At 41.4% G+C, this 20,490-nt stretch overlaps 1 protein-coding gene across 1 annotated transcript in view; it reads right to left on the bottom strand.

Moving 5' to 3' along the window:
* The window catches only part of LOC122105758, a 175,663-nt gene that overhangs the window by 93,611 nt on the left and 61,562 nt on the right, over positions 1 to 20,490 (bottom strand). The window contains exons 41-59 of the mRNA XM_042677043.1: positions 20,258 to 20,406; positions 19,559 to 19,643; positions 18,736 to 18,792; positions 17,316 to 17,440; positions 14,361 to 14,449; positions 12,404 to 12,453; positions 11,824 to 11,991; positions 10,874 to 11,026; positions 10,354 to 10,554; positions 9,170 to 9,324; positions 7,709 to 7,877; positions 7,343 to 7,439; positions 6,546 to 6,658; positions 5,375 to 5,500; positions 4,133 to 4,261; positions 3,776 to 3,886; positions 3,416 to 3,478; positions 869 to 1,003; positions 332 to 419 (exon numbers count right to left, since the gene is read on the bottom strand). Coding sequence (XP_042532977.1) covers positions 332 to 419; positions 869 to 1,003; positions 3,416 to 3,478; positions 3,776 to 3,886; positions 4,133 to 4,261; positions 5,375 to 5,500; positions 6,546 to 6,658; positions 7,343 to 7,439; positions 7,709 to 7,877; positions 9,170 to 9,324; positions 10,354 to 10,554; positions 10,874 to 11,026; positions 11,824 to 11,991; positions 12,404 to 12,453; positions 14,361 to 14,449; positions 17,316 to 17,440; positions 18,736 to 18,792; positions 19,559 to 19,643; positions 20,258 to 20,406 — 2,263 coding nt within the window. The remainder of the gene's footprint in view (positions 1 to 331; positions 420 to 868; positions 1,004 to 3,415; positions 3,479 to 3,775; positions 3,887 to 4,132; positions 4,262 to 5,374; positions 5,501 to 6,545; positions 6,659 to 7,342; positions 7,440 to 7,708; positions 7,878 to 9,169; positions 9,325 to 10,353; positions 10,555 to 10,873; positions 11,027 to 11,823; positions 11,992 to 12,403; positions 12,454 to 14,360; positions 14,450 to 17,315; positions 17,441 to 18,735; positions 18,793 to 19,558; positions 19,644 to 20,257; positions 20,407 to 20,490) is intronic.

Genomic DNA, 20,490 nt, shown 5'->3' with positions numbered 1-20,490 from the left:
AAAGCTGAACTATGTAATATGAAGCCAGGGATGGGATGGACAGAACTAGGGGAGAACTACAGAAGGGTGACATTGACCATGATGCATTGCACCTCTGGAAACCCCTTTGGACAACTACTACATATAATAAAGAGTTTTTTGGCCCAATTGCAGAAATTCTCTAATACGCATCCCATGAATGAAAGCCCTGTATGTGCTATTTACTGGCCCCAGTAAACTAGAGTTCTATAAGGACTGGCCCTCAGTGGTCAGGCTAAACCTCTGCAGGTTGGGGTTGGGCAGAATTTGTCTAGCCATGTCTTGGCTGATTAAGGAGGCCCCGGGTCCTTACGTGGCATGTAGGGAGGGCGGTTCAGAGTTGTATCCCTGCAGCCAGGAGCAACTGCCCCGTTCACGAAGCTCGAAGGTTCATTCATATCCTAGAAATGTCACACACACACACATATACACATATAAATGGTGTAGTTATAAAGACAATAACACTATGTCAACTCAATAGTAGATAAGTAATTTCATGATCTCACAGTTCCAGATAATGCTGGTCAGAAAGGATCATCACATGAAGGAAAAAATTAGCTAAAAATAGCAATTCACCTCTACCTACCGACTGCCCAAGAGTGTTGTATAAAAAGATTCCCTGCAGTGCAAGCAGAGTCTAATAAATTAGTAAATCACCCTAGGTATTTCACAGCAGAAATTTATGCCTTATACAAGTGTCTCTGGGCAGATTTGGGAAAAGTACAGTCTGAGATGTCCAAAATCTTTCTTAAGGAATGTTAGTGTCTTGACTAAGGTCAGTGATCCCTATGCAAGTCGAGGTTCACACAACAGCTAACTGTGTGTACACAGACAAGCACCCTGTACTCACAATCCACATGCCATCAAACTTCAAGCTCTTCTCTGGACTCTGTGGATTGGTGTAGACCTCTTCCATTTCCCTCTTCCACCACAGAGCAGTCGAGTTCCGGAAAAAGTCTGGGAAGGCCACATAAGCTCTGTATTGCTATGAAAATAAAACACAATTCATTTGTTCCAGAACAAGTACACAAGACAGCAAACAGGACAAGTACTGAAATCTTTAACTCATGCTAATACTTGTACAGCATGGGGGTAGAGAGTGTGAGAGATAGTCTGAATGGCTCCTTTATAATATAAAGATTTTAGATTACTACAAAAAAAGAAGTACAAAGAAGAGAGATAAGCACAAACTATACATCCTTTATGCAATATACACACTTTTTCTCCTCCCCATACATGCACGAATGGTGATAACCAATTCACTGAACTCACAGTCCTAGCTATAAAGCTTGATCCTCAACTGTCCTCTCACTTCCCAAGGACTTTACAGAAACAAAGGAGCAAGGGACAGACTGCAGCTAGCAGGGTAGGACTTCAGATGCACTGTGCAAGTTTGGAAGAATCATCCAGTTGCTATCCCCTCTAGGAACTAGGTGTCAGTAAGGCCCCAGTTGAGGATATGGCTCTCTTTGTGGACCTCAGTTCTGGCTAATTTCAGGATCCCATGAATCCCTAGTTGTGTATAAGGAGAAAGTTTCAGCCTTCCTTTCTCTTCCTCTTTCCTCAAATAATAAAAAGAACGTCTACATCATACCATCAAAGTAGAATCCAAAGTCTCATTCCTTCACTACATTGAAACTTTTTTGAGAACAAGAACTTTAATTTATAGTCTCTATTTTCTTTGTTAAAGTTGAAGTCATCAAGCCCTTGCTCAGATTTTTCACTTATGGCTGCATGTGCCAATTGACCTACACTTCTTGGTTTTTTGCTGGATAATTGGAGACAAGAGTCACACAAATTTGTCTACCCAAGCTGGGTCTATACTTCAATTCTAAAATCTCAGACTCCTGAGTAGCTATAGGCACAAGCCACTGGCATCTACCTTAATAAAGATTGTATCATTTATCTACATATCCATTCTAGGCTAACTTTAGAGCCTGGTAACTAATAAGTTAATGAGAATGAACACTAGTTATATATTTGGTCATATTAATAATAATAACAAACAAAGGTTCAGGTATGCATTCACACCATCATACAACAGCAAACATAAAAAAGACTTTCTGCTACTTCATGTTTCTTCATGTAGAAGATGTTGGTCCTTGGTGTATTTAGTAAATGCCTTTTCCTAGGTGGATCTCTGTGTTATGAGAATCAATGAGATAAAAAAAACTGGTGGCAAGGGTAGATAGAATGTCAGAGAGAACACTAGGCTTAAGAGAATGTAGCCTTTCACAAACCAGACCAACTTATATTGCTGTGCTCAGCACACAGAGACCAGCTTCATCCCTTCAGACTTGGCAGGTATCCTGAAATAAGGTTTTGTTTAATTTCCTAGCTTCACTGTCCAGGTGACCAAAGCAACCTATGCTGTGCCAAATATCCTGTCTATGAATTGTAATTGTTGAAGAGGTAAGTGTAAGACAAGGTACTTGCTCTCTAGAAGAATTCCTATCGCAACCCTGAGAACCTAGCTCACAGGTACTCATAGAACATTTGATAGCAAAGCAAACATGTGTTGAATAAGTCCAAATGCATTAGTTCACTGGGTCCAACCTGAGCCAAATGATAAGACCAAAGTTATTCTGGACCATATATTCATTCAAGCAAGCTAACATTATGGGTGAAAAATGAGATCCAAATTCCTGAGCTACCTCTGTCTATTACAAGCAAAATTTTAATAGAAGCCTCAAAACTAAGCCAAAATAAATTTAGAAACCTAAGATAAAAGTTGGGACCATAATTTATCATTGTGGACATGGACATATTTCTCCACAAGTTTAAGAAGTAAAGAATGGGCTGGGAATTAGGCTCAGTGGTAGAGTGCTTGCCTCCCAAACATAAGGCCCTGGGTTTGATTCCTCAGCAGCAAATAAGCAGAATAAAGCCAAAAGTGGCACTGTGGATCAAGTGGTAGGGTGCTAGCCTTGATCTGATTTGCTGAGGGCCAGCACCCAGGCCCACAGTTCAGCCCCCAGGACCTACCAAATAAATAAATACATAAATAAATAAATAAACAAAAAGAAAAAATAAACATCAATCACTAAGGCAAACATTAGGTAATACTTCTCAAGGGTTATTCAAGGCGACCACAACAACCACAAGAACTAGAATAATTTAGAGAAAAGATAACACATCTTGAAGGTCTCATGGCCTTTGAAATCTGGCAGCCTTGGATTTGAATTTACTGTTGCATTGCTGACATCAGGGAGGAGTAAACAAAGTCCCCAGGACCTCAGCCAAAGACAAGAATACTTAGGTCTCAGTTGTAAGCAGAGCATTGTTTCAGGTAGTCATTACCACACAGACTGACTTGCCAAAATTGTACAGAATTCTGGGCATGGCCTTCCCTTCTTGGTAACTTTGTCTTCAGTCATTATTCACAAAAACATCTTACCTCCACTTGGCTGTCCCAGTCCAGAGAACTGTTAACCACAATATTAGGGAAATCTGGCCAGACCTGAGTACAGAAACAAGTTCAAGAGCAATGCACCAGACATTTTCCTATACAGAGTATTCCCTAAGAAGTCACAAACCACAGTCCTAGGCACCATATAATTTGTTTAGTATGTACAGTTGATCTAAAGCAAAGTGGATTCCACAGAGCCTTTAGATCAGCACATAGTGTTTGAAGTATGAAAACTACAGATCTAAGATAAGAACTCAAGTGAAAAAGGACACTATACATGAGGAAAAGATATACTAACATTGTCCCCACCCCAGGCGAGGTGCTAGTGGATCAGTCCTTAGATCATACCTTGCCCCAGACAATTCCTCCATCATTGGGAAACTTGATGAAGACATCATCCTCCACACCACGAGTGAAGGCAGGATAGGGCTCTGTCTCATTGCCAGAAATGGCTGGGTCCTGAAACCAAAGCACAAATCAGACAGAAAGACACATGCAGAGAATGGCCAGGGACACAACACAGCTCTTCCACAAACATCTTCCTTACATTATACTTGAACTTTACAGTGTCTAAGATGCTGCTAAATGCCTTTTCCATGGAACTTCAACCTTTCCTTGTGTATCATGGAAGGAAACACAGTGCGGGCCTTCCCCACCCATTCCCCTTCATCCTCCCAGAGGCCACAGATTCCCACGAGCTCTGACCAGAATGAGGATGACCCGCATGCCAGCAGCCTTCATGCGGTTGATCAGGGCGGGCAACCCAGAGAACTTGGGGCTGAGGGTGAAGTCCAGCTGCCGCTCCATGTAGTCGATGTCCGAGTACTGCACGTCCTGGGGAGGACACAGGGGGCTGAGTGATAGCTGGGGCCTCAAGGCCAGGTTCCCAGGAGAACCACTCTCCACCACCCGTGCCTCCTTCTGACTCAGCTCCCAGCTCTGTCATTTCTCAGTTATAGATACGGGTGAATATACATAGTCCTTCAACTTTCACTCACAAAATATAAAGACAAATATCTAAGTCAGGAGAAAAATCGGAAGATAAGAACTAGATGGTGGGGTATTAAGAAAATCAACAAAAACACTGGGTGAGAAAGTGCTTTGTAAACTGCTAACATAAGGAGTCAGTCTGGATGTTTCCACTATGAAGCTACCCTTGGCTTCCATGGTTCATGAAAACTGTGTCATCCTCAGTCTTATGACCCAAGACAATAAGCCTATTAGAAAGCAAAGAAGTACAAACACATGTACTTCCTATGGAAGGTGCTGACTCAGTAGTGAGCAGACACAGTTTCCTAATTACAAAATACATGTATAGGATGGTTGTGTGCTATTTAGTTACTACTATAAGCAGCTGAATAAAAACTGGAAGGAAATTAAAACTAAAGTGGGTAGGCATGCAGATCTGATTATTGGTTGTTCTTGTGCAAAGTGGATAGAATTTGTTGTATCGCTGTGTGCTTTTCCTGAGACTCAGCCCTAGCTCTTGTATGTAGTCAGTGAGTGCCTCAGAGTCCCATGCAGACCATGCTGCCACGCCCACAGATGATGACCTGAGCACCTACCTATACATACAGTGGACTTGAGAATCTAGGGTCATGTAATTTTAATGAAGCAAAAGTACTGTTGGAAGAATCATTTCTTCTTATGGGATCAAGTGCTTCTTGACTAAATGTCTTCATGTTTTGTGAAATATATGTCAGAATCACAACAATGCAGAAAAGCCCTTAGATCCAGCCCTTTCTCATCATTGTGAATCTTAGATCTGTAAGTACTACAAGAATGAGGCAGCACCCCCACTGGGTCTCCAAGATGATGTCATCATGTGAAAAAGCACTTGGTAGACTTGTAGAACCTCACCAAACTCCAGACCAAAAATGAGACCCAGAGACAGTTGTATTAGGTACAAGATCACAGAGTAGCCTGTTACCCATGGTGTATACATACATAGGGGATCTGTGCTGCCACCATCTCATCATACAAGCTGGAGATCTCAGCATCATTCTCGTATCCATAGCGACACAGCTGGAACCCCAGGGACCAGTAAGGCACCATGACAGGCCGGCCAATCACCTGCAAATGACACCAAATGCTGGTGAATACTCGTTTTTTTAAACAAGAAGTCACACTTTGAAGTTAATTATGAAGTAAGAACAAGCTTATTCCAGTGTTCCAAGCTAGAAAACTAACAAAATTCAAATTCACAAAAGGATAATAGTACTCAACTCCCTAGGGAAAACCCTTCTATTAGGCCTGAGCTCATTCTGTAGGAATTCTGGGAAGTAGTTTTTTTTTAATTCATTCTTAGATGCAGTCTATCTAAATTACTAGTGAAGAACCAAGAATATGAGATCAAATTCTGTGAGCTAACCCATACATTCGATGCCTTGCTATTTCTGTAATCTCATTGTGTTGTATTCTCCTTTGAACTGGAAATTATATTAGTGTCTGTCTCATAGTGTTTTCGTGACATCTGAATGCATTAACATACCGGATGTGATAATTATTACAAATTTGTTATTTCTGTTACACACCACCCATTTTATTGATTTCCTTCTACGATACCTTCTGTCATGACCACTCCTATCACCATCATATTACCATGAAGTGTAAAGTCAACCACTTTGCAACCAATTTATCATAACCACCGTTAGCATTCTCAAAACCTTCACTATTGACATCATCACCAGCATCAATGCCATCATCAGCACCATCACCTTCACGATCACCATTCTCACACACATTCCCACCACCATCACATCCGTCATCACAACCTCTACCATCATCATTCTTAGTATCCTCTCCACTATCACCAACATCACCATCACTACCACATCATCCACCATAACGATCACCAACAGCATCATTATCATCACTACACCTACTACTACTATTACCACTACCATGACTTAATCTCCTCAACTCTTACTCTGCAATAATGAGATGTTATGAATTTAATGGGTATTAGAAGGTATTTATTGCTCCCTAGTTTATAAAATACCTGTTATGAAAAAGCCTAAATTCTAATGATCACAGTGAGAGGTATATAATTGAATACAAGATTTGGAACACGGACTTGCTGCATGACCACTTGACAGACAAGTGAATTCACACCTACCTCAGTGTACTGCTGAGTGACAAGCTCTGGAGTTGGTCCCAAGAACACATAAAAGTCCAGGACTCCCCCTGTGGTGCGGTATGTCAGGGCCGGCATGGGCTGGAATGTCACATCTGAAAATAGAGGGAAAGGTGAACTGAGCTGCCTGCAAAGCTTCAGCATGGGAAGACATACAGACCTCAATACAATACTTTCTCTTTTACTGTAAAGTATTGAGTAGATGTTCTATATTCAACTCATATAAGAGAAGTTAAAAAGAAATTCTACAAGGTTCTCATCCATGAACCATCTCCATGGATTTGCTTTATTATTTTAGTGTGTTGAGGCTTACTAAAATAGCCTTGAACTCATATGAAATAGGTATCCATGGATACTTGACACAGTTTGTTCAATAAATAACACTTCATCAAAAAGTTGCATAGGCCCAAAATGAGGAAACTGCCATTGACAAAGTGTTATTATTCTATGAATTATCAGACTATTATCTAGACAACTCTTCTTAGCACTTTCGTGCTTCAGAGGGAGTTCTCTAACTCACAGCTTCAAATTATTTCAGATAACTAGGCCATGCCCAGGCACCACTTGGTTTTGCAATCACTTAATGGCAATTATTTGCAAAATTAATACTTTCATTATATCTTTTAATCATATGTAATTAGGGTGAAATTAACAGAAGGAAGAAAATAAAAAGACTGTAACAATGATAATATTCATAATGGGCTGCTGGGTCACAGACAACCTGATAGAACTAGAGAACAATTCATATTAAGGAAGAGGGGCCACAGGCGTGTGCCTACCCATGGCATTGCTGTTGAGCAGGAGCACTCCGTGGGCACTGCCGTCCTCCTCCAGGCCCATGTAGTACGGGTGGACGCCATAGGAATTCTTCTTGTACTGAGAGTCATGGGGACAAGTGGGTAGAGTGAAAAGGCATTGCATCTGAGAAGGAAAGTCAACAAAAACTCACGGGCCTACATTCTCCTGCAACTAACTTCAACACATGAGATCAAAGGAGCTGGAGGAATGGTCACAGGACAGAAGCAGAAGGGGATGATTCACTGCAGTCAGGGAAGAGGAAGCACAGAGGCACCCATAGGGCTTCACAGGCATGCAGTGTGGGTGCAGAAAAGGGAGTGTAGACTCTGCCAATGCTCTGTCCTTACCCCCGGGGGCTCGTCTCTGGAGAACATGCCCCACGTGTGCCAGTTCAAGTCTCTCCTATAGGCCGTGTGCTCCGTTTCCCCAAAGCCATAGATGTACTGGGACGGGAGGCAGGTGGAGATGCGGATGAACATGTCATTGAAGGTGAAGCCCAGGACCTGAGAGTCCCAGCTGCAAGGCAAAGGCCAAGGTGGACAAGGAAGTGAGCTCCCCTGGACTTCCGGCAGCTGCTCTTCCAGCACAGCTGAACCTGTGCTCTCCCCCACCTCACAGAACACACTCACGTCCAAAAAAGCACACAGTCCATTTAGACAAAACAAGCATGGAGACTCTTGCTAATAGCTCAGTGGTCACTCCTCATTCTTCCTGCTTCCTCTATCACTGCCTCCTCCCCAGTACAATGCCAGTCACATCCCATCATCCTCCACTGCTGACACAGCAACACACCCTGCCTCCTGCTCTTGCTCCTGCACACATCTACAAGGAAGGTTTCACACACACCACACATCTTCACGTGCCTCTATTTACTGTCTCATTAGTGTGTCACAGAAACACCTCATGACGCCTTCACAGCTCTGCCTCTTCCAAATCCACCTCCCACCTTCTCCTCACACACCACAGGGGAATGTCTGGTATCCCTGGGTATGTGAAGATCCTTCCTGTCATGGCCTAGGTACTTGCTATTCTACCACAAAGGTTCTCTCCTTTCCCCTCAAGTTGGTGTCCTCTTATCTCTACCCGTCTCCTCTCTCATAAGTTCTCTCATCCTCATGTAACTTGAGACATAGGAATAAAGATTCCTCCAGAAAATCCCATCTGGGTGTGAGGGAAGATTACCTACATGTGCCTCCTTTCTGGATTTTGTGTGGTATTTGCTGGAGCTCATGATATCAGTATGACAAAAGCCAAGACAGGTTTTGATTTGTTTCTCTGCATTTGGTCAGAATTGTAAATAGTTTCATTTTTCCAAATCTTTCAATAATATAAAATTTAGTAGGAATGAGGATGCACATTAAGAGCAAGTGGCAGGCCTTATGATTGAGAATTATTGAGACCATGGTAACAAAGCAGTGAGTGATACCCACTAAATCTGGATTACCCCACACTTTTGCTGACCCTACAAGGTTTTTCATTCTTTCAACATCCAAATTATAATGTAAACTCCTTTACTTTCATGAACACATATACCTCATGTGTGTAATAACCACAGTACCTTAAACACACTATACACAGAAGGCATCCAATAAACAATTATTGAAGGGGTTTCCAGGTACAAGTAACTGACTCAGTAGTTGTCTCATGGAGTAAAGATTGCCCACAAGAACAGACCTTAACAGAACCTTGATAGTCTCGGGTCTGGAATGCACAGTGGGAATCTCTCAGACAGAGCATCTCCAACCACAGAGGCCCTGGCAGAGATGTTCATGTAACCTCCAGTCCCCAATCCAACCAGGGCCACTTACATGACAGTGCCTGTACTCTTGCGGCGAATTTCAATCCCAAATGGATTCTCCTTAATGAGAACCTCATAGAGGCGGGCCTCAGAAGAGCTGGATGGAGTGCTGGGGATGTTCAGAGGGACTGGGACTTCATATCGCTTGTTGTTGGGATCAAAAATCTAGACCAAAATGAATGGATTTAGGTGAGAATAGAAGTAGACTACATACATTCTATTGTTTTATCAGACAAAAAATGGGTATAGTTAATAATATTGCAAGATACGATTTAGATTATAATTAGTATCTGTTAGCATCTGTGTTAGTCAAACACACCAGAATTAAAGAACAACTCCATGGCCTGTTTTAATTGAGAAATCATTGTAAGATGCTAGTCTACCCCTTGTTCTTAGATGTAATTTAGTAACAGTGGCAAAATAAACTCCTGCACATTGGCAGATATTTCAGATACTTAACAATTCAGTTTTCAAAACTGGTTCATTTTCTAACATTGTCCAAGCAAAAACCATTTCAGTTGCCTCATTTCAGGTAATTTAAGCATTATGCACACAGGTGCCATGATAGACACATGTCCTTATCTTGACACTGTCTTCTCTACATCTCCTACATAGCATCAGCCACTGAGGCCTGCTCTCTCTCCTCATATTCATCAACTATGTCTATTTGCCTCTTTTTTAACTATAAGAATATTTTAATTGTTATTGTAAAGGTGATATTCGGAGGGGTTACAGTTGCGTAAGTCAGGTAAAGAGTCTATTTCTTTTTGAACAGTGTCAGCTCTTCTCTCATTTTCTCTCAGATTTTCCCTCCCGTCGCCTCCCAGGTTACATAGTTCATTTTCTACATAGTGTCCAGTGAGTATCACTGCTGCTTGTGTTCACTGTCCCACCATTTCTGGGCTTCCCCTTACCCTCCCCAAATCTTGAGCCCAGTACAAGCTCCATCCTTCAACCCATCAACTTGGTACTATCTTCCCTTCACTTTCCATACCTTGTTATCACAACTATTTCCATAGAGTAGGCACAGTAATCTTGTCCAGACCCACATTAAGAAACTCTTCACTGTTCTCAACACCTTTTAGATTAACATAATGATGTAGATATTGAAAACAGGAACTTCGTAATGAGTAAACATATATTGGAGCTCTGTAATACTGAACTACTAGCACCTAATACTAGTCTTGTGCTTACCTTGAACTGCAGCATTTCATTCTTGTGGTAGGTCACGAGCAGGCGCAGGGGGCTCACAGGTGTGGAGGGGAAGGCAGTGACATAAGGAGAAGACTTCAAGGAGATGTCAGCGGTGGCCCCATGGGAGTTATACTGCACATTGCTGACTGAATACAGATCGTTCACAAAGTAGCAGTGTGGGACCCCAGGGATATTGGATGCCTGAGAAGGAAAGCCAATAGTGTGCATCAGCATGTGGGCCTAGAGGTATCAGGTAGCACGGGCTAGGAAAGGCCTTCCCATCATTCCTGGACCTTGTTTCCATTAGATAGTGCCCAGAATTTAAATTTCTATATCAAGAAAACATTTATGTAAAATGCCCCACTCTTTTTTCTGCCTGTCTTCACATCTGGTTGAGGTATCTTGGGTAGTCTTTTCTTTGCATGGATTTTAAGTGGATGATTAGGTCCTGGCATCTCCTCGTGCATTACAGGTGAGGTGCAGAGCTGTTAGGAAAGGGTCACATCCTCAGGGAAGTTACCTCCCAGGCGCAGCCTCGGGCTATGCAATTGGCCTCAGTAGCTCCATGCTCATCAGGATAACAGTCTATTTTCTCCTCGTCTCTTGTGCTGATGTCCCACTGTACTGTGTATGCTTCTCCCAGGACCAGATGGATGCCTGTGATCACAGCGACCTGTGGGAATGCAGAAGTCACATTGAAATATGTCCACAGGACACAGGACTTCCAGAATCTGAGTCTTTAAAATGAGACAGAATCTCAACAATGCAAATAACATACTCTTTTTTTTTTTTTTTTTGGTTGTTTATGGGGCTTGAACTCTGGGCCTGAGTCACCTTTAAACATGATCCTCAGATCTCAGCCTCCAAACTAGCTAGGATTACAATTATAAGCCAACAACACTTGGCTTTGTAAACCATAATTCAATTGAATCTCACACATTAATGAATTATTCGGTGTCTTTAAGTGTCTAATATTTGACTTTTCCTCAAATAACACTTTCCAGGATTATCAAATTAACGTCCTGAAGCAATAAAATCCCTTTTTAAGGACTAGCATCTCCGAGTCTAAACCATCCTACACTTTCCTCTCCTGCCAGGCTCCCACCTCTCCCACAATCAAGAAAACCTGAATTCCAGGTTCATTAAATCACCCTTTGAGATTTTTCTAGCTCTGTTCTTCTGCCCAAAAGAAACTACTCTGAAAGTGAAGACAGCAGAGCGAGCAGAACACTTGGGTAGGGAAGTTAGTGAGCATGGAGACCACTTGACTTTTCCTCTGTTCCCCAGTAGCACCTCAACTGGTTCTGGCTTGGATCAGCGCCTCAGTTTCACATCCTGCCCAGCATACTGACCTCCTCTGATTGGTTTCATACAGGATCCTGATCTTTCCTGAACCCTAGAACTTGGCAGACCATGACACTGCGAAGATCTCTTGAAAAAAAAAAAAACATTTCAACTTAATACTCTTACCCTCAGGTTAGGATCATAAGTGATGTTAGGAGACATTGGAGCTAGGACACCATTCTGTTTCACTGTGATGTTGCTCAGTGCCTTGGTCCCAAAGATTTTAATCTGCTGGAATGCTAAGTTATTGGGATCTTTGTAGGCTGATTTGGAAATAGTCACATTCAGGTGGGTCTGCAAAACAGTGAAGCATAATTAGGCATGAAATTGGATCTCTAGTATTCAGATTCTCTTGTCTCTCCAAAGCTCCACCAGAGACCACATGCTCCTCAGACTCTGATACCCATGAGCTCTCTACCAATGTGTGCACAGTGACAGGGAACTGATTTTAATAAAACTTTTTAGATAATAAATAAATATATGCACAGACATTTTAGCCAGCATCACTGAATACACCATCTACTTTGATATGTCCATGTCATTCTTCCCTCCTTTGTATGACACAGATAATTCAATTATTGAAAATTAAATCATAAATGGAAATTTGTTAACCTATGGTCCTTCTGGCAAATGACATTTGAAACATAAGTACAAGTATGTACTAAGAGACTAAGACACATAAGATTCATGAAAATGTGCTACTCACCTGGCTGGCGGAAAACTCACATAAAACATAAACATTATTGGCCACAGTATCTGAAAGCAGGAGAAGGAAAGCCAAGTCAGAATAGGCTCCCCACCCCAGAATAAATTTCACCATCATACTCCTTAAAGCTGAATCTTGATGTCCCAAGTAGCATAATTTTCTTCTTTCTGTGATCAAATATACTACATTTCATGTATGTACCACAACTTCTTTACTCATTCATTCTTCTATGAGTAGATTATAATGGTTATTTACATACTTTTTTATATGAGTAATGCTGCAAAGAACACAAGACTATAGCTATCTCCAGGCATACAGTTTGCATTGGATACAAGCCTCAATAGGATTTCTGGGTCATATGGTAGTGTTGTTTTCACTATTTTAAAAACCTTCTGTACTGTTTTCCACAAGGGAAGAGAGTGACTTTCTCACCAATAGTATGTCAGGTTTTGTTCCATTTTTTCCATATCCTCTTCCACAATGGTTCCCTTATCTTTTCCACAGCACCTATCCTAACAATGCTGTGATGTGTCATTGTGAGTTTTATGTTTGCATTTCTCTGCTCATTGTTGGTTCTTGGTACATTTCTTTTCTTGTTGTTGTTGGCCATTGTGTGTCTTCTTTGCAAAGATATCCTTTCAGATAATTTGCCCACTTCCAAATCAAGTTATTATTTTCTATCTATTGAGTTACAAAAACTCCTTCTATATTCTTAATATTAGATCTTATCAGATATGTGATTTGTATACATTTTCTGTAATTCTCTGGGTTTCCATTTCACTTTGGGTTGATTGCTTCTTTCTACTGTGCAGAAGCTTCTCAGTTTCATGTGGTACCGCTTGTTAATATTTTTGCTCTTGTTTTTTTAGGCCTCTGTTTTATTTCTAATATATTCCCAAATTCCTCCTAAGAGCAATGCCACAAACTTTCACACTACGTTTCTCCCTAGGGGCTTTATGCTTTCACCCGTTAACTTTGAGTCTTTAATCCATTGTTCACAACAGCCCAGATGTGAAGGTGATGCATATGTCCATCAGCAGCTAAATGAGTAAAGACATTGTGACAATTTACACAGTGGGGTATTAGCCATCAAAACCAGAAATCTTAGAGTCTGTTACACAGCATGAATCTAGAGTCTGTGACACTCAGTGAAATAAAGCAGATACCAAAAGGACTCTGAGGTCTTATTTACATATGAATCTAAAAAATGTGGGGGTAGCTCACATGGGAAGACGTTGACCAAAGTATATAAAACCCCTAATAATAAGAAATCCAAGTTGCATAATGTACACACACAAGTTACTCACCTTGAATACATTCAAGATTTGTGAATTAAGTATGCGTCTAAATGAGAGATGCTTTAGAAAGCCATACTTAAGATTGATGATATTATTAAGAGTACCTAAAACCAACCTATACTGCTCTGCCTTCTCCCACCACTGAAAAGTTGGAATGATTTCTCTTCCTAATGCTTTTGAGGCATTTGTACCTAGATTCCATGTCCTAGCTACAGCCACAGGAGGTTGCACACCTGAGTCAGAGCCCTGTGCGGGAGCCCAGCCAGACACACACGGAGAAGGGAAGGGTGTCCTCTGTGCCTCACTGTCACAAGCATGTCTTTTCCTCAACATCTGTTAATTGCTTTCTTAGGGGAGATATTTACAATATGGAAAAATCACAAGAACAATCCACTTTTTCCAGGTACACATTAGCAATTGAGTGCCTGTAACATATCCCTGCCAAGGGAAAATTCTGAGAGACAGAAACATGCTCTCCTATCATCTCTGGTTCACCCGCTACCACCTCTGAAAGCTATAACTAGAAACCAAACCCTCTTTTCAAGAACTTTGCTATTGTTCCTGGTGAGAATGCTCTCCCAGGGAAGGAGCAGCAGAGGGAAGGGCCAAAGGCAAACACGCAGGTTTGGAAAAGGCAATGTGCCCATAACAACACTCACCCTTTGACTGCCCGTCATCCCAGAAAAGTTCACCTCTGGCTTCATTGTTCTCATCCAGGGCAATGATAAGACCAAGAGGCTTCTGGCGGCTGCAGGAGACAAGATTCATGTGAGAGACAAAAATGGCAGCCAAAGAATTTTACCAAATGCTTCCATCAAGCTTCATTTGGGAAATTATATAGCACTGCTCTCTATAAGGGATAAAGATGAAAATGCGAGGTGCATCTTAGTCTAGTATCAGTACAGACACAGAGCACAGACTACCCCATGAGTTCCCACTGAACATCCACAGAGGAAGCCAGGGTGTGAGCATCAGAATCACAGCTGTGGCTGCAACTATAATTTGGTCACAAACTATTGAAAGAGAAGAAAATCCCAGACAACAGGGCACAGTGCGCCAGTTCTCTTCAGAGATGACATCTGAGGAGAAGAGTCAGCTGATGTAAGGGAGAGACACTATTTCCCCAAGGACATTTGGACTCAAAAGGAAAGTCAATCTATATAATGGCAACTTTTCTTACTTAGCTACTTATTGTTTTGTTCTGACAAAAAGAAAAGTCTCGTCATCTGCATTATAATTCAAAGAAATGGTGAACTGGATGGCTGAGGAGGAGGGAGAAAGCAAGCAAGTTCACTTAGAATATTCTCCATTTCCCCTCTCCTCCACCCTTCCTGTGCCCCTCACTGCTCCAGGGTTCCCTACTGTCTCTGCCCCAGTTCAGCCTTCCTCATGCAGGTCAGGCCTCACCATCACCATCATCTGTTCTCATTATGGTGTTCATGATATGCAAAGATGAACAGAAATGATGGTAATCACCACTCTTGACCTTTGAGAACTCAGTAAGGAAGAAAAGATTAGAAACATCCCCCCAAATACAGCAGCAATGAAGTGACACAAAAGTGAAGATCCCATGAGAACCCAGGAGGACGCTTCCAGAAGTATTGGGACAATCTGGAAGACTGTCTACTAAAATACTACTCAATCCTACATTACTTACAACACATACTCCTGTGAATTAAACATTAATTACTCAATAAAAAATCAATAAACACATAAATATGGTTGCAGTTATAAGGAAGACCCACTTTGGGGTCCCTACCAACACATTGAAACATCACTAATTATACCAAGTAATAAGCCAGCATGAAGGAAAGTTGCACAAATAAATCCCTGTATAACCCAAGGAATACAGATGAAAGCATTTTCAAATGCATGGCATCAAATAATTACGATTTTATTAATAATTATAATACTTATAAATGTAAATATAATCATAATATTCAATAACATTAAACAGAAATCAAAATTGCAGTAAGGAAAAATCACACAAATATAATTTGAAATGACCAGAATGGGGATGCAGCAGTCTCTAGAAAACTGGAGACATGCTTTACAGATGAAATTGGAACGTAATTGGATGGTTGTATATACACCAGGGTTCATCCAGTCACAAAAAGTGATATCAACACAATAGGTCCAATGGTTTCCCTTATTTGCAATACCTAGTATATATCTGGGACAAGGAGAAAAGGTCAAAAGCTATGTACATATGACCAGATAACAAGAAGTTAAGCGAAATAAACCCCAAGACACAAGTGGTTTTTTTTTCTTTCTTGCTATTGTTTCTAATGTATTTATAAGGTACCGTGATTTTTTTTCACTGCTTTGTATGTTCCTCCCCCACAGTATAACTCCTGGTTTCACTGTATTTGATGTTTGTATAATTTGGGGAGGGAAAGGGAAAAAACAAAAGGTTTAAATAGGGATACAGGTTGACCCATTGTATCAATGAGATATACAAGACACCATGTTGAAAAACAAACTTTACAATATAGGCAGCAGATTGGGGGAGAGTGTAGTTGTGGAGGTGGGAGGGAAGGGACAGTAGGGGAAAAACAAAAGAGGAAGCAACAATGCTTGATAAGAAATGTACTCATTACCTTACTCATGTAACTCTAACCCCTCAGTATAGTATTTTCACAATAAAAAAATTAAAAAATAATTTTAGAAAACTAAATCTAGTAAAATGCTCATAAAAAAGAAAAAAAAGAAAAAGAAAAATGAGACCTCCAATTTGATTGAGCCATACCATTTCTGGTTACAAACCTGAAAGCACAGGTCAGCTTACTGTAGAGATAGCAGCACAGCCGTGGTTAGGGAAGAACTATTCATAACAACCAATTACGGAATCTGCCTAAGTGGCCACCAGCAGATGAGTGGATGAAGAAAAGACACAGTAGGATTCTATTTGTAAATACCCTAATTTTTTCAGATTCTATCAGAATCTCTGAAGTCACGTAACAGAGGGTCTACATTGTAATGTATAGTATCAGACAGACAGGGATCTTAGATATGTTCAGCTTCATACAAGCCATGGGGCAGTAAGTCACTAAGCTTTTCTTTCATCTGTGAAATGGTGACATTAAAGATATCCACAGCAAATTTGGGTTTTTTTTTGCTTTTGTTAAGGAAAAACAAAAAAAAAATCTCCAAACACAATGCTCATAATGCATAATTCAAACACACAACAAGATCATTTGATCTTAATCCCTGCTAATTATTGTATGGGCCTACATCTGTCATTTTTTATCTTTTAAAACAGGAATATCAACTCCTGATGACAGCTGCCATATACCTTACGCAATGATTTCATCAATATGTTTTGGGGCAAGTACAATTCACACAGACTTTGGAAGCACCCTGATCGTATGTGCCTGTCTGATTTTTGCTTCAATGTCACTTTTTAGATCTATCATTAAAAATACATCTAAAATACATGGGAATTGTTCAGATACAAAGATGAAAGGAGACTAAACTAAAACAAAACAAACAAAAGAACATGTGTTCAATAATATGGCTTTGGGCCTTGAGAGCGGTGTCTATAGGATTAAGGTCACTCCCTGCAAATGAGTGAGCAACCAGCATGCAAAGCAGAGCCCGGTCCCTCCACTCACCTGAGGTGGGTGTTCAGTGCAGGCTCCTGCCAGGGCAGGATGTGGCCCCCACGCACATGAAGATTGATGTGGTCCAGAGGTGCTGGCAGGACCTTCCACTCTCTGCTTGCATTGATTTGTGCACCCTGTGGGCCAGAGGAGGAAGGGATGGCTGGTGAGTGAGAGGTTGACAGACCTAACCTGAGCAACGCAGGTACTTGACGTCTTAGCTGTCTCTCTGTCTTTGACACCTGTCCATTACCTGCTGGCACACACCTAGGACTATACTCTTCCATTCACCTGCTATTGATTGAAATCTTGTTTGGCTTCTAAATGTCTTGTAAGAATCCCTGGCCCATTTAGGATTATTACAGCATGTGCAACATGAACTACTCTCATAGATACCAACCAACACTACCTCTACAACCAGTATCTAAGTCACAGAGCACTGCTCAGCAGTCAGAAAATCTTTCCTTCCTTTCCTAACACATTCCCCATAAAGAACTACGAGACCTTCTCTTGGAACACTAGATGCCTGGGGTCACACAGGTCTTTGTTGGGAGGCTGACCCATGCCTTTTTTCCTTAAATTTGAGCAGCCTCCTCCATAGCTAAATATCCACATCAGTAGCATCCCTTCCCCTGATCAAATTGTGATCACTGTAAGAATCTCCACTCACTGACAAGTATCTAAATAAACAAAATGCCCAACTTTTAAAAAAAATGTTCCTTAGAGGTAAGAAAGAATTGCTACCGACAAATATACAAATGTACATGGCTGTATTCCATTAAAACATTCTGTGTAACATGCTTTCCTATGGACCATTCTTTACTAATCTCTACTCTAACCTAAAGACCAGATATCCTAGATATCCCATAACTTATGAATACTAATTAATGGCCCATTTACCTATTAACTAATTCGAACCCTCTAGTCTTCATTTTAGTTTCCAATGCAAATGTTTTTCACTGACTTCCCTGCTCTATTAACATTCAGCTTTCTGTGTGATTTAGTCTAGTCTTCCACTACCATAGCTTCCTTCAATTGACAGTCTTGTGTTAACATGGTAAGTCATTAAATAGTTTATATAGTTCATTTTCATAATGAGTTTCTCCTAATTAAAGTGTTTGAAATTTTTAAATCACACCTAAATTAATGCTTTCCCTCATCCATTATATAAATCAAAGCATGCGTAAAACCAGCCATTCCAGGCAAATATAGGACCAAGTTTACACTTCACACTTAGAGAGATGCTTCACATGTCACTTCCAGACACTTCTTTACAGTGAGTCTGAAACCTCAGTTGAAGTAAAAACACTTGAGGCTCCGGGGCTGCAGGGACTTGTCCAAAATGAATTGGCCCCCTTTGACCTGAGGGCTTTCAAGTCAAACCTCTATACTTGACTTTCCCCAGGCTGTGTAAACTTTTATCAAAGCTTACCGTGTAGTAGTCATACCAGTGGGCTTTAGGGAAATATGCTGTCACATTTCTGGCATTCTGAAATTAAACACAAATAGAAGGTGGGCTTGGGTGCCATACAGATCAAGCAATCTGCATACAGAAGGGGCGCTACAGCACTGCTGGAATGGGATCATGGGCCGCAGGTCTCCTGAGACCAGCAAGGTTGGGGAAGCCTCCTTCCCCTCCCTCTTCTCAAACAGGAGAGGGGAAAATCTTGCCATTGCTAACAGATCTACCAATCCCCTCTCTAAAGAGGCAGACACTTAAAGTGGCTCTAGAGTAAAAAATAAAATTATACAGATACAAAAAGCTTGAGCAAGGTGTCATTGGGGCATTTTAATAAACATACTAATCATTCACAGATGAAGAAAAGAAATAGCTTTTCCTGCCTGCCACACCATGTCATAGAAAGAAGAAAGGGGTTGGCCAGCAGCTGCAACATAACCCCATTGCTTCAAGCTGTTCTGGGAGCTGTGCTTCAATGGTGACATGGGAACGTGCTGAATTCACTCATTCAGTACGTGACACTGTGCTCCTTATTTTACTTAGTGAAAATCTGATCACCTTCCTCAATTATGTGAGGTCATGTTTGCTCTTGACCATCCTGTAAATCAAACTATTAGGCCAAAATTCAAAATTTCACCCAAGGATAACTACTACTGCATAGAAGGAGAGAAAAAACATGAAGAGAAAATAAGAAATCATGTCTCAGGAACACCCTACACAAGGGACAGCCTCTCCTCCCCTTGTCACCCAGCCTCACAGCTGGGAGCCTCCACCCATCCCAGTCCTCCACACTCACAGGCTCCAGGACAGGGCTGACCAGGAAGGCTGCACCCAGCAGGAACTGACTGTCAATAGCCCAGGTCTCCCGGTCAGACACAAACCTGGAAAAGGAAATGAAGTGTCACAGTCAGAGCCCCGGAAGAGCACTGCCCAAGGCCCTGAGAACAACTCAAGAATATACCAAGTCAGAAACCCAGTGGCTATCTTTACACATTACTGACTTTAATGAGAAAGAGATAATCTCCAATATTCACAGGTCAGACCCCAAACTTCAGAAATGCTGTAGATACATTTTTCTTCCAGGAAACACCTCCACAGTTCCTCAGCATGGCACATTGTCAGTGGAAGGCTGCTCTCAGCCCTCTCTTCTCCCCTGGAATGCGCTCTTCCATCACCTGAGCACACTTGGCCTGTGCCCACATAACCAGCTGCCATAAACAGTAAGGATGTCCTTGCAAGACCAAATATAAAAGAAAGAAATTATGCTTTCCTATATTGTTTCAAAATGTCTACACTCAACCAACAGTTTCTCATCCATGAGCATTGTTGAGTATCACACTGTCTTCTAATGCCAAGTGTAGTATGGTTTCTGCCTGGAAGTCTTAACAACAAGGAAATCACATTTCCCCATTTGAGAAATGGATTGCAGCAACTACCTCCCTACAGAATGACAGGCATTGCCCAGTGCTCAGCAGGATTCCCTCTAGACACTCACTCATGGAGGAGAGGCCGCACCACAGTGACGCCCTCCGTGTTGGCCTTGTGCATCAACGTGTAGAGATATGGCAGCAGGGTGTATCTGGTCTCTATGACACTTCTGGAAAGATCCACAAAGGCAGCATCCCAGGACACAGGGTCTTGTCTCTAAAGAACAAAGAGAAGAATGTTCTGTACTTGCTGTGGGAAACCAATGGGACTTAGTGAAATCATTGCTGGAATTCATTTCCT

Source organism: Dipodomys spectabilis, unplaced genomic scaffold (genome assembly GCF_019054845.1).
Source record: "Dipodomys spectabilis isolate Male_0828 unplaced genomic scaffold, ASM1905484v1 ptg000034l, whole genome shotgun sequence".
In the NCBI taxonomy this organism is placed as follows: domain Eukaryota; kingdom Metazoa; phylum Chordata; class Mammalia; order Rodentia; family Heteromyidae; genus Dipodomys; species Dipodomys spectabilis.
This window is presented reverse-complemented; position numbering and strand designations above follow the sequence as displayed.